General features: G+C 42.9%; 1 protein-coding gene across 1 annotated transcript in view; it reads right to left on the bottom strand.

Moving 5' to 3' along the window:
• LOC117550931 (adhesion G protein-coupled receptor A3) overlaps positions 1–14,132 on the bottom strand; it is a 422,488-nt gene that overhangs the window by 284,563 nt on the left and 123,793 nt on the right. Inside the window, 1 exon segment of the mRNA XM_034223540.1 lies at positions 3,994–4,207. Coding sequence (XP_034079431.1) covers positions 3,994–4,207 — 214 coding nt within the window.

The raw sequence follows: 14,132 nt of genomic DNA, 5'->3' as shown, positions 1-14,132 counted from the left end.
TCAGGGGGGGGGGCGCGGGGCTCCGTTGGCGGGAAACACTGGATAGTGTTTAATCAACGATAGGTTTCCCCCCCCCTCAAATTGGTTCACTGCATCGCAGGTATTATTGTGATTGGCTCTTGGGCCACATCAAAATTAGACACGCTGTCATCCTCTCATACTGACACCTGACACCACACATACACAAGTAGGGAGAGCCGGGACGAAAGTAACACGGGACGAAAGTAACACGGGACGAAAGTAACGGAGAGCCCAAACAACTTTGACCGGCCAAATTACGTCAGAATTATCAGCATTCAATACTTAACAGACCTACTAAATATCAGGTTTAACTGTCAGGAGTAGCTAGTGTTGTCACGATACCAACATTTTGGTTTCGATACCAAGTCAAGAATTGCGATTCCGATTCTTTTTAACAATGAGAACAATAAATAAAATAAATGACAATAATTTGTATTAAATACAATTAATACATTTCTTACAGACGGGCCTCGTGGTGTCCGTAGGCTTGCCCTCACTGTCAGAGATATCGCTCAAATACTTCCAAATTTCGCTTCTGGCGTCTTTGTTGTCAACAAGCCGAGGCGCAGCGGCAGTTGCACTCCCACTTGCTTCTCGTTTTCTCACATGCTCTGGCAGCTAGCGCGTGCACGAGAGAGGGGAGGCACTTGAGTGTGCTTGAGAGGGGAGGGACTTAGAGCGTGCTTGAGAGGGGAGGGACTTAGAGCGTGCTTGAGAGGGGAGGGACTTAGAGCGTGCTTGAGAGGGGCGGGACTGCAGGCACGGCTGCAGTGCAGGGAGTGAAAGCAGAGCGCTGAACACACACGGCTCTTATTAAAACAGCGCTTTCTCACCGGAGTACTTTTCCCCGTCATTCTTAAAGTACCGATATTAATGAAACGGAGGAATCGTAACGTTTTTAACGGCAGGGTATCGCGGTACCTTTCAAGTATCGGTACACCGTGCAACACTAGTCAGGAGTCAGTGTCTCTCCCCCAAACTCACACATAGGCTATACAATTCGATATGAACTGAAGAGCCGCATGAAACTAGGCAAAGAGCCGCATGCGGCTCGAGAGCCGCGGGTTGGCCACCCCTGCACTACACCATGTGGGGGGTTTTCCTTTCAGCGAGGATCGACTCCGTGCCGAACACGGCCCCACTGTGGTAGGGACGCGCAAAATGAGGTGCTACATCTGTAAATGGTAAAGGGATTGTACTTATATAGCACTTTATCAGGTAAATGCGACACCTCAAAGCACTTCACATAGTACAGGTCATTCACCCATTCACACCTCATTCATACAGAGCACTGCAGTGCCAAATGCAATTTAGGGTTAAGTATCTGGCCGAAGGACATCGAGGTGATGACTGCATGGGCTGGGGTCGCACCATGTACTTCTGTTTAATGAACGATGTATTTTAGTTTTTCACCGTCTGTGTCTTTTTTGATACCGCCACTATGTATGCCAAAGTCAAATTCTACACACATATTCATTTAAAGTTGCACAGCATAAAAACACAGCATTATTAATAAAAGTTCTGCATATACAGTGTTACCTAAACTCGCATCATTGTATTTGTCTGTTTCAACGGCAACACAAAAACCATTCATCATCACCAATTTGTATTTAACACCCTTTTAAGCTGTAAACAGTGTCTCTAAATAGACACTGAAAATGTATTCCAAAATTAACATATTGTCGATTTGTGGGAGTGTACTATCTGATGGATGAACACAATGGGTTACCCCTTCATTTCCTATGGCGGTCACTTTTGAACGGGAACACCATAGCTGTAACAAAGTTCTCTTAACCACTCAAATTCGATTAAAGTGGTTATCAGCATTTTGATATGATCACATGTGGAGGATATCATAAGTCCTTGAAGCAATAAAATGTAAAACACAATATTTATCATTGATAAAAGTTGTAAAACGGTCAGGTTTTACCCAAACACTACAGGAGGGTTACAAAAATAAAGACAGGAAGAGGATGGATGCTTGCTATTCCCTCTTCTATCAGAAACCAGTGCGGAAACAGTGCTGCCAGTCTACTTTATCGCCGCAATTATGATTCAGCATCTATTCCTCTTAGCGTGTGATCAGCTAGCGCCAGCGCTGGGGTGGGGGCTGGATGGCCAACCTCTGGAGACGAGCCGCAGATTGCTCTGAGGTGCTGGCACGTCGCCAAGCCAATTCTGTCTTGTCCTTTCTGATCCTTATCAAGGGCGCCAATAACAAAAGGTAAAGCACAGCTCGTATGAGTGAGTGAGGGATACAGAAAGGGACCACTGTGTGTGTGTATGCTGCCTCTGTGTCCGTGTGTACCTACAGTGACCAGTGAGCGTGTGTATAGATGAACATCTGTGATCTTCTTTGTCTGCAAATGAACATATGTACATTTTTATCGAGCAAAGAGGTGATTTTATGTTAGGTTTGTTTGTTTGTCGGATCACAGAAAACCTACCGAACCCATTTTCGTAATACTTAGGGAAGGGGAAATTCAGTTTTTCACTCTGGTGTTATTTACTTTACACACATAGGTCACACATGCAGTAACAAGACCTACAAGCACGTGCTTTAGCTGAGTGTCCAGCAACCAGTCTACACAGTGTATTTGGTCCAATCCGGATTTCAATCGGCGACTCTTTGTTCACAAGCCATGCCCCTACTGACTGACACTACTGCCTCCTCATCATTGGACGCAGGGCCGGTTTTTGGCATATGCGAAATACGCAGTCGCCTAGGGCGCCAGATCTGGGGTGGCGCTGCGCTGGTAGCTCTGGGAGGGAAACAAATGTTTGACTGCTTGCGCTCATCCTAATTTTCAGCCTTGATGTAACAACATTCATAATTAAGTAAAAGTAACACCCTTTTCACCCCGGTTACATGTTTAATTTGGCCTGTAAAATGGGCGCTGGAAGTGATGAAAGTGGGGGATGTTGGCTTATCTGGCGCCCGCAGCTCACAGACAAAGTGTGAGTGAGCGTGAGAGGGAGAGAGGGTACCGAGGATTGTTGTTGTCGCCAGCTAAAATCTTGCCTTGGGCAGCAAATTGGTCAGAACCGGCCCTGATTGGATGGATACACAAATTCCCTCCACTTTCATTAACTTTGAATGATTGGAAAGACTTGTGCCATATGAGGGGCTGTCGTAATATTTGGAATGAATAACTCCTAACAGCAAAATCTCAATTAAGATCTGAAACCGCTATCAATGTGTTTTTCAATGATGTTAAGAAAAAAACCCCAACATAACTTTTTAGTGTCCATGTTTCCACATTATGACTCAAAAGATAATAGTATAGTGCAGGGATGACGTCTTTTTGCAGGCTGACCCGAATGTTAGCAATTTGGCAAAGGAATGGGACTTCCCCATTGGATTTCGGTATATTGCAGAAAATAAGATTTCTGGCAAAAAACACATTCATGATACTTCACGTTTTGTTCAGCAGGATAATCTCCACATATTCACTCCACTTTGTGCAACCAAAATGTAAAAGCTAACGATGACTATAAACAACCTACATCACGTTCGCAAGGCTGCATATAACCACCGCTAAGCTAATGCAACCGTTTTTTTATGACACACCTTTAGACATTTACTTACATATTCTATTATTGGAGAACAAAACATGGAAATCTGTTCAGCTTGATTTAACCACAGGTTATTTCAGGCTTCTAACCACAAACACGATAAAAAACAATTGACTTTGAGAGAAAGGATCTGGAAGTGGATAAATGCTTATTTAAAAGTTATTTCTTGGTTTTAGGACTTGTTACTGCACTCTGTATGATGTGATTACACCGAAGTCGGAAGAACAACTTTTCCCAACTGTGGAATCAGGACCATCAGATGAGCAAGTGATTTTGTGGCTTTATCTGCAAGGGGGGCTTTACAAACATCCAAAAGACCAGTTTACTAGCTCTCAGCTAACATTGCCCCATCCATCCTCCCTCCTTGCCTTCCCCTCTTCCCTCCTCTGCATGTACCTTGTGATCAGGCAGCAGTCGTGAATCAGTGTGTCCTCCACGTAGATGCCCCGGTCCTCATGCGTGGTCACCATGCGGCGGTTGTGACGCCATCGCAGCTCCACCGAAGGGTCCAGGTAGGAAGCGGTGCACTGCAGGGGAAGACGATCCCCACGGAAAACTACCTGTCTCTGGGAAGGGATAAGCTGGAAGAGGGGCATCTCCAGAGGTCCATCTGGAAGAGGAGGAGAGGAGAAAACTTGGTAAACTTTCCTGTTCCCTTTCCATGGGAGGAAGAGAGAAATAGGTCATCATTACACCTTGGGTGGAACAAATATGAAGAATAGAAGTGGTATGGTATCTGTTTGATATTGCAAGCAAACTGTCATTTCCAGTTGTGAAATTAAAGCCAACGGATGTTTTCTGTTTCCAAAAAAGAAATTGAGTTATATAGAAGTCTCTGAAAAAATTACTCTTCTTCTCACACAAATGATTACCTATAGTTGAGCTCAGTGTCTTTTTTGCATATGGTGAAGCAAATTTGTATCTTTTTGAGATAATCTTTTATTAATCTTGGGAAAATAGTGTTTTGTAGAGAGTTTATGAACCAATACAACTGACAATGTGTTACATAAACAGATTGTATCTTGCAATGCATACTGGGATTTGTTTTTTATTCTTCTAATTCAATATTAGAATAAAATATGAGTGCCTGTTGACCAATCAAAGGCTTTCCAAAATGGCTGGATTCATTCAGAGGTGTTCAGTTTGGAGACAGAAGAGCAGCTGATTTTGCGACTGTGTTCATCTTATTTTTACTCTTGAAGTATGCCATACAATTCATCTGCAAGCTTAAATATGAGAGAATTGATCCTTTTGAACAATGTAAGTGAATATCATTTATTTTCAGTATATTAAAACCATCTTGTGTCTGGTTCCGAAAAACCTAGATGGCGTCCAAACTCCAGTCCATAAACCAATGGGTGACTTCATAATGACTACATCCTCCTCTTACTGTATGCTTGCAAGTGGTGTTAAAATATACGATAGTGGCATTCCATGCATGATTCTTATCAAGCCGTAAACCACAAACCGTCTCTTACCCCATGCAACAAACACACTCAAACATATGTGCATGCCCCCAATGATATCGTCAAGACACACACACACACAATATTGTCAAGACGCACACACACACGCTGTCAAGGTCACAATCCTCCCCCTTCGTTCACACGTGTTGTTGCTACTGTTGCTGTGCGAGATGACTAACATGTTCACAATGGAAACCTACCAGTGATAGGATTACCTACCTCGCAGCTGACCTCAAGCCTTTTTTTATTACCAGATAATATAACTACAATAAGGAGTAAAAGAGAGGGACAGTGTGGCAGTATTGCTTTATTTTGACACCCTCAGGACCTGATTGAACTGATCATACTGCAGACACACAATGTAGAAGACAATGTCTCTAATCATGATGAACATGTAAAGATGTATCAGTGTTGCCTGGCCGTGTATTTTTTCCAGGATTAGTCGAGTGCCTTGCTATATCACTGTACCGCCTCAGGAATTCTTTCCCAGTGCGTTCGTTCAGAGAAGACATTTCCCTGGCTACGCTCCAAAGAGCAGCGTAAGCAAGCGCTTTGCCTTCGCTTGTATTCCAATCAATTGTGGATGTTGCTGCTGAAAGGCAATTTGATATATGGGTCATAACGTATTTTATTGCTCCATGCATTGGTTTGAAAAAAGAGAATACTGAAAGATCTGTGTCAGGTGATGTGGCTGAATGTCTCCAGCTCACAACTAAACATTTCCCCTGAGAAAAAAAAAAGCAATGACGTTGTTTATGGGAATATATAACCCAGTAAATAATGATGGCTGTTAACACATGCAGAGTTTTTCCTTAACTTTTCTACATAAGAATGACATAATAACGTGTACCGTGCATGCAGCAAGTTGCAGGTGCTCCTGCTAGATTTGTTCTATTTTTAATTGTTGAGTAACACTGAGGTGTTTTTCCTCCGGAGACGTCGCGAAGAGACGGAGCGGCTCCACCTGTTGCTGCATAAGATCTGCGATTTACGGAGGCCTGCTCGTCGCGAAGAGACGGAGCGGCTCCACCTGTTGCTACCTGCGATCTGCGATCTACGGAGGCCTGCTCCCACCTGTAGAATACGGCTGTACTGGAGAGGTTTTTACCCCGGAGTCGTCGCGGAGAGACGGAGTGGATCCACGCTTCAGGCTTGGCCTGCTTCCACCGGGCGTGTGCTGCTGTACACTGTTAACTGTTTTGGACTATGAGAAGATCTCTAGTCATTCTGAGAAGTCTACTGGATTCAGGTCTGTTCTGCCACCCGCAGTGGGCATCCCCTGCAAAGGTTCGGATGTGTTGCTCAAACAATTACCGGTTGCCTTGTCACAGACAATCTGCTCGACAAAATATGTTTGTCTTTTTTGTTTTCCTGCGATGATGGTTCTTCAGGACTGCTTCTTAAGCTCAAATCACACTCTCGCAGACTTTTCCGGTGTTTCTAAATTAGATGACAATGTATGTGTGTCGTTTAAGAGGAAAAGGTGCCTGTTTTTTTTGTTGTTATTATTTGTTGTTGTCAGGAAATGTACAACCTAACCCTGGTCCGCCCAGTAGTAGTAGTCAGATCGCTACTCCTGCTGATTTTAAAGCTAGATCTGGGTTGGGTTTCATCCACTTGAATGTGCGCAGTCTATTAGGTAAACTAGATTTTGTCCGTATCTGGGCGAGCTCAACTGACGCTGACGTCATTGTCTTATCAGAAACATGGCTAAACAAATCTATTTTGGCCTCTGACATTGCCTTAAATGGTTTTAATGTGTATCGTACCGACCGGCCTAATAAAGGTGGTGGCGTTGCCATTTATGTTAAGAATAAGTTCAGTGTATCCACATTAGTTTCCAAATAGATCAGTAAGCAATTTGAATTTTTAGCCATAAATATAGAAGTGGCAAAGGGGCAACAGGTCATGGTAGTGAGTTGTTACAGACCCCCCTCAGCTGTCAAAGACTCCTTGTCTTCACTAGCAAATATTTTATCACAACTAGACTACAAGGAAATAGTGCTACTTGGAGATTTTAACTGGGACTGGTTAACTGCAGTGTCAGAGGATTTTAAAAACCTTTGTATCTCTTTTAAATGTTACTCAGATTGTGGACAGTCCTACTCGCCCTAACATTAAGTCCCCTAATAAATCCTCCCTAATTGATCTAATTTTAACTAATATTCCCCATAAATATTCATCTGTGGGAGTATTTGCAAATGATCTGAGTGATCACTGTGCTGTAGCCACAATTAGGGACACTAAGGTCCAGAAGGTTAAACCTCGTATTATCATTAAGAGAGACAACAAACATTTTGTGGAGCAGGGTTTTGTGCATGATCTGTTTGATTTTGATTGGGGTAAAATCGATCTGTGTGCTGATGTAGAAACCGCATGGTCTTATTTTTATCTTGGTTTTATGGAGATCATTGATAGACATGCACCCCTGCGTACATTTAGAGTAAAGGGACGAGACAATCCTTGGTTTTCTGCTAATCTGTCCAGTCTCCTTCATGATAGAAACAAGGCCTGGGCAAAGGCTAGGAAATCAGGCTCAGAGGTAGAATGGCTGCGTTTTAGGCAGCTAAGAAATAGCTTCACTTCACATATCAAAAGTGCTAAATCAAAGTACTATCTGTCAGTTACCACAAAGAATCTGAATAATCCTGGAAAATGTTGGAAAGCCATTAAATCGATATCCACCGACGATATCCGTAATGAGCTACCTCCGTGCATTACCACAGCATCTGGCACTATATCGGACAGGGCTACTATGCTAAATTGCTTTAATGAGCATTTTGTGTCCTGTGGTTCTCTATTTGATTCTGTCACTAACTCTGCTTCTGTGAACACTACAGTATGTGACTCTGAAAAACGTGTGTTGGAAAACCCTTTTAGTTTTACCCCTTTTACTGTTGATGTTGTTCGTGAAGTCTTAACCAAGTTAGATCCTAAGAAACCGGCTGGCCCGGACAACGTAGAACCTTTCTTTTTAAAGATAGCTGCAGATTTTATTGCTCCAACTCTCACTACTCTTTTTAACCTCTCCCTCATAACACAATTCCAAAATTGTGGAAGTCAGCGTATGTCCTGCCTTTGCTAAAAGGAGGGGAGGCCACCTTATTAAATAACTATAGGCCAATCTCTAAGTTGTCAGTTCTGGCTAAGGTTCTTGAACGCTTAGTGAGTGAACAGGTAAAGGTGTTTTTATGTACGAATGACATCCTGTCTAAACATCAGTCAGGCTTCAGAAAGCAACACAGCACCATCACTGCCACAATGAAAGTAGTGAATGATGTGGCGAGTATTTTAGATAATAAGCAGTGTTGTGCAGCTCTATTTATTGACCTTTCAAAAGCGTTTGACACCATCGATCATCACATTTTAAAGCAGAGGCTAGCCAGTATAGGCATGTCCAGCCATGCAGTGGGGTGGTTTGTAAACTACCTCTCTGAAAGGTCCCAATGTGTTCATTTTGATGGGCTGTCTTCTGAGTGGTTGAACATCACTAATGGTGTTCCCCAAGGTTCTGTTTTAGATCCACTTTTATTCTCCATCTACATCAACAGTTTAGGTGAAAATGTGGATGAAGCTACTTTACATTTTTATGCGGATGATACCGTGATGTACTGTGCAGGTCCCTCCATTGAGGAGGCTGGTGTTAAATTACAGGCTGTTTTTAACATTATTCAGACTCAGCTCTCTGAACTAAAGCTTCTTTTAAATGTTGAGAAAACCAAGGTAATGCTCTTTTCTAAAGCTAAAAAGACACCAGAGCCTGTTTTAGATATTGTAACTACGCAAGGAATACAACTAGAAGTGGTTACCTGTTACAAATACCTTGGTATCTGGCTTGATGATTGTCTCACTTTTAAACTTCATGTCCATAACCTGCTTAAAAAGCTGAGGGTTAGGCTGGGTTTCTTCTACAGGAACAAGTCCTGTTTCTCGCTTGAGGCCAGGAAAAGGCTAGTCACTGTGACCTTTTTACCTGTGCTGGACTATGGTGATTTGATGTATATGAATGCACCTGCCAATTGCCTGGTCAAGTTAGATGCTGCGTATCACAGTGCACTGAGATTTGTGACAAACTGTAAAGCATTAACCCATCACTGTACCCTGTATGCAAGGGCTGGTTTACTTTCACTAACTGTACGGAGGCTCAGTCACAGGTACATTTTTATATACAAAGCCATGTTAGGGAAACTTCCATCTTATATCTGCTCCCTGATCTCACAGAAAATTGTAAGTGGCTGCCTGAGATCGAATGCTGTGGTTTTATTAAATGTGCCAACTGCTAGGACTGTCTTAGTGAAGACAGCTTTTAGATGCGCAGCTCCTCTGTCTTGGAAAAGTCTGCAAATTAAATGGAAACTGAACAATCTGGTGCCACTAAATGTTTTTAAAGCTCGGTTGGATGCTAGTAAATCGGAAGCTATTGGTACCTGTTTATGTGGATGATTATGTAAATGATGCTGTATGATGTCCTTTTGTTGTTCTATTTATGTTTTTATGTTTCATGTGGAACTACTTGAGCAGGTCTCCCTTGAAAATGGGATTTATATAAATAAAGGTTTGAAATTAAATTAAATTAAATGTTAAACTTTTAGCTTTATCATTTCATCTTATTTGTTTTTTTTCTGTTAATAACTTCTATTTGCAACTTATTAAGCTGTGCCCTCTCAAAACTGTCCTATAGAGAGAAATGTTGTTTGTTTTTTAGCTGTTGAGTTGCTGTGTGTCTCCCTTGTTTACACCAGGGAGAAGCTAATTGTGCTAAAGCCAGCTAGCATGATGGTCAGAACAATGGCTATCCCCACTGAAATCTGGACAGGATACAGGGTTAAATGAAGAGACGAAGGAGGAGAGCTGGCACCAGATTTAAAAAAAAAGATATATAAGCCCCCTGTCATCATGGGCAACATAAAATCCCTGGATAATGGAATGGACAAGATGACCACGATAGCCAGGAGTTCAACATAATATATGGAGTGTAGTTTGGTGTGCTATCCGGGGAATGGCTGCAACAGGATGTATCTAGTGGTGGCATCTGGACTGTTCAGGGGGTGTTTCCAACAGCAGCGTTTTCATTAACGATCCTACCATGAGTCTTCACCATGTCTTCACCATGAGCCTTAGTCTTCATCATGTCTTCACCATGAGCCTGAGTCTTCACCATGTCTTCACCATGAGCCTTAGTCTTCATCATGTCTTCACCATGAGCCTGAGTCTTCACCATGTCTTCACCATGAGCCTGAGTCTTCACCATGTCTTCACCATGAGCCTGAGTCTTCACCATGTCTTCACCATGAGCCTTAGTCTTCACCATGTCTTCACCATGAGCCTGAGTCTTCATCATGTCTTCATCATGAGCCTGAGTCTTCATCATGTCTTCACCATGAGCCTGAGTCTTCACCATGAGCCTGAGTCTTCATCATGTCTTCACCATGAGCCTGAGTCTTCACCATGAGTCTGAGTCTTCATCATGTCTTCATCATGAGCCTGAGTCTTCATCATGTCTTCATCATGAGCCTGAGTCTTCACCATGAGCCTGAGTCTTCATCATGTCTTCACCATGAGCCTGAGTCTTCACCATGAGCCTGAGTCTTCATCATGTCTTCACCATGAGCCTGAGTCTTCATCATGTCTTCACCATGAGCCTGAGTCTTCATCATGTCTTCATCATGAGCCTGAGTCTTCATCATGTCTTCACCATGAGCCTGAGTCTTCATCATGTCTTCACCATGAGCCTGAGTATTCATCATGTCTTCACCATGAGCCTGAGTCTTCATCATGTCTTCATCATGAGCCTGAGTCTTCATCATGTCTTCACCATGAGCCTGAGTCTTCATCATGTCTTCACCATGAGCCTGAATCTTCATCATGTCTTCACCATGAGCCTGAATCTTCATCATGTCTTCACCATGAGCCTGAGTCTTCATCATGTCTTCATCATGAGCCTGAGTCTTCATCATGTCTTCACCATGAGCCTGAGTCTTCATCATGTCTTCACCATGAGCCTGAGTCTTCATCATGTCTTCACCATGAGCCTGAGTCTTCATCATGTATTCACCATGAGCCTGAGTCTTCACCATGAGCCTGAGCCTTCATCATGTCTTCACCATGAGCCTGAGTCTTCCTCATGTCTTCATCAGGAGTCTGAGTCGTCCTCATGTCTTCATCAGGAGTCTGAGTCTTCATCATGTATTCACCATGAGCCTTAGTCTTCATCATGTCTTCATCATGAGCCTTAGTCTTCATCATGTCTTCATCATGAGCCTGAGTCTTCATCATGTCTTCACCATGAGCCTTAGTCTTCATCATGTCTTTATCATGAGCCTGAGTCTTCAGAGGTCTCTGCGCTGTGGAGGACATCCCGCCTCATTCCTGTGTCTAAGATGTCCTTGTGGACTTATGATGTACATTTTTACTTCAACTTATGTTTATGTATTGTATTTATTTGTATTCTAACATTGTACAACTATCACAAAAAACACTTTTTCCCCACAGGGATCAATAAAGTATTTTTGAATGATTGAATCATACATGCAGCAAGAGAGTCTTGCATGCTTGAGAGGGACATTCAAATAAATATGTCACTAATACTGGTTCTTCTATGATGACATCTCTGTGTAATAACAACAGCTGACCCTGTTAGAGTGCTAAGACTCGATGTTGGTCTTTAACAACAGTAGCTGAGGCTTTGTTATCTCCTGCGAGTGACGTGTAGCAGAAGCAGCAAGGGGGCCGTTGCCTGTTGACTTGGCAGATGCTGATACTGTTGAAACAATGCTTTGAGCAAAATGCAATTATTGGTTGTGTGTTGGAGAAGGAGAGGGACAGAGACAAGAGCCGCTTTCACACCAAGTACTTTGTCGTACTTAGTTCCCAGCACTTAGTTCCACCATGGAACTAAAGAGCAGATCGCGTTCAAGTCCCTGAGGGAAGATTATGCAAATGAAGCCACTTTTAATGGCGGCTTCACAAAACTTTTCCGAGTTTTATGGGGCGTGGTTTGCAATTCGCCCAGCCAATCAGAAATTTGAACTTTTTTTCCCCCAGGAAAGTACCTGCTCTCTAGCAGGGACTGAAAATGGGGGAAAAGTTCTCATGAACTAAGTTCAAAATCCCAGGAACTATCGGAACTAAAAGGGAAAAGTACGGGGAAAAGTACTTCGGTGTGAAAGCGCCTAAGGACAGAGGCATAATTATATGTATGCCTGTAGAGTACTTTTTAAACATTCATTGCAACCCTGGAATTATATAGCTCTGGGGCCTCATTTATAATGCCTTGCGTAGGATTCACGTGGGAACGTTGCTTACGTAGGACAAAGCAAATAAATACGCACAGACATTTTCTGATTCATAAAACGCTGCGTACCGGCGTAGGACATGCGTGTGGCACGTCCTACGCCAGTTTCCCTTTATAAATCACAATCAATGCGGCGCAGCTTTTGCGGGCTTCACGTAACGCCGTTATTTGCCTATAAATAGTCAAAGAAACGGCCCATATTAATTTTCATTTTGACTGACTGCATGAAGAAGATCGCAAGAAATTACGACAGAACAGCTAAAAAATACATTTCACACTGTGTCAGATTTTGGTTCTTTTGGGAAGGTGGAGACAAATCACATTGTTTGGTGGATGCAGTTTGAACCAGAGCAGGAGGTCGGATCGTCACCAAAATAAGTCCGAAAAAAGTTAATGACAAAATAGGCCTACACATAACCTTCCTCAGGCAGTGGGTCAGTGTGTTTGTGCCGGGGAAAGGGGACCCACCCCCCCATGATGAGAAACTGTAAGAAAGTATCGGGGGATCCCTGCGGAGTGGAGTCAATTAATGTTTATTTTTTTATTTGGTGGTTTGTGTTCCAGCTGTCGATCAGCTGTGCGTAGCGTCTCCACTGCAGCCTGTGCATCTCAACCCCCCCGCAGTAACTCGTTAAAGGAAATAAAACTAATGTGTTGAGTTATATCAGCTGCCAAATCTACCAAATATATGATGTTCTTAGTTTCCATACCTCCTGTGTTTTATGAGCGACTTACCAAGTCTTAGCAAACGGCATAAAACATGATTAAACATGATAGTATGCTCGTATCTATACAATCTATCAAAATACAAAACGGCCTCAGTTCAGACGTAATTCTGTCCTTCTGCATACCGCAGAATAACATAACATATTCAAGGTGGTTTTCAATAACATATCGGTAGGCTATATATGTATTTCTCCAACTTAGGTGCACTGAGGAGTCTCAAACAGGCGTTTGTTTAATCATTATAAGATTGGCTTTAATCAATGTTTGCAAATGAATTCTTCATGATACATGAGAGGTAACATTTTATTTATGGTATTATTTCCACATATTTCTCTCCATTCTTCCTTCTGCCAACGGTGTCGCAGTTTCTCGTCTCTCCCGTGTTTGTGCTTAGAGCCTACGCATGGGTCAGAGTTTGCGTGGAGGACCACACATTTTCCCGTCAAGTTTGTTTTTTATAGATCGCAAACATTGCGTAGAAACTGGCGTACGCCATCTTTTCAGCTTACGCACCGTTTATAAATCAGGCCCCAGGTCTGTACTGCGGCTCTCATCTCAGCATTGTTAAAGAACCTGAAGTCCGTGGCTAGATGAGTCAAACAGAATCCTGCCCTGACCTCCACACAGGAAGCACCTGATCCTGGCAGGAAGCTGCACGCGCTGCTACGTTCACCCTCATTTGCAGGCACAACCCGACCTGTATCAGCGTGGGTACAGGAGCTCATTGCTGGAATGTGTGGTGCAGACATCTGCTACCCATCACACTGTAGCCACTGGAGAAAGAAACAGATGCATCTTCGTTGACATGTCTTCATGAAAACAAAAGGGGGAAAACTCTGTGGAGGAATATTAATCATTCCAATGCTTTGGGAGTGTGGAGGGGGGATATTTTCATCCTGTCCCGTCATTAGTCTTGATAACAAGAAGCTAGCATCAGGTGTAGAGCATAATCCCATCCCCACAAGCCGGTGGACATTCCCATACAAAGCTGGGCTGTTAGAGAACCACACTGAATCCAATTTGTAATTGTTTGTTACAAGTTAATGAAT

Source organism: Gymnodraco acuticeps, unplaced genomic scaffold (assembly GCF_902827175.1).
Source record: "Gymnodraco acuticeps unplaced genomic scaffold, fGymAcu1.1, whole genome shotgun sequence".
NCBI lineage: Eukaryota > Metazoa > Chordata > Actinopteri > Perciformes > Bathydraconidae > Gymnodraco > Gymnodraco acuticeps.
Note: the sequence above shows the minus strand (reverse complement) of the source record. Positions and strands in the feature narration are given on the sequence as shown.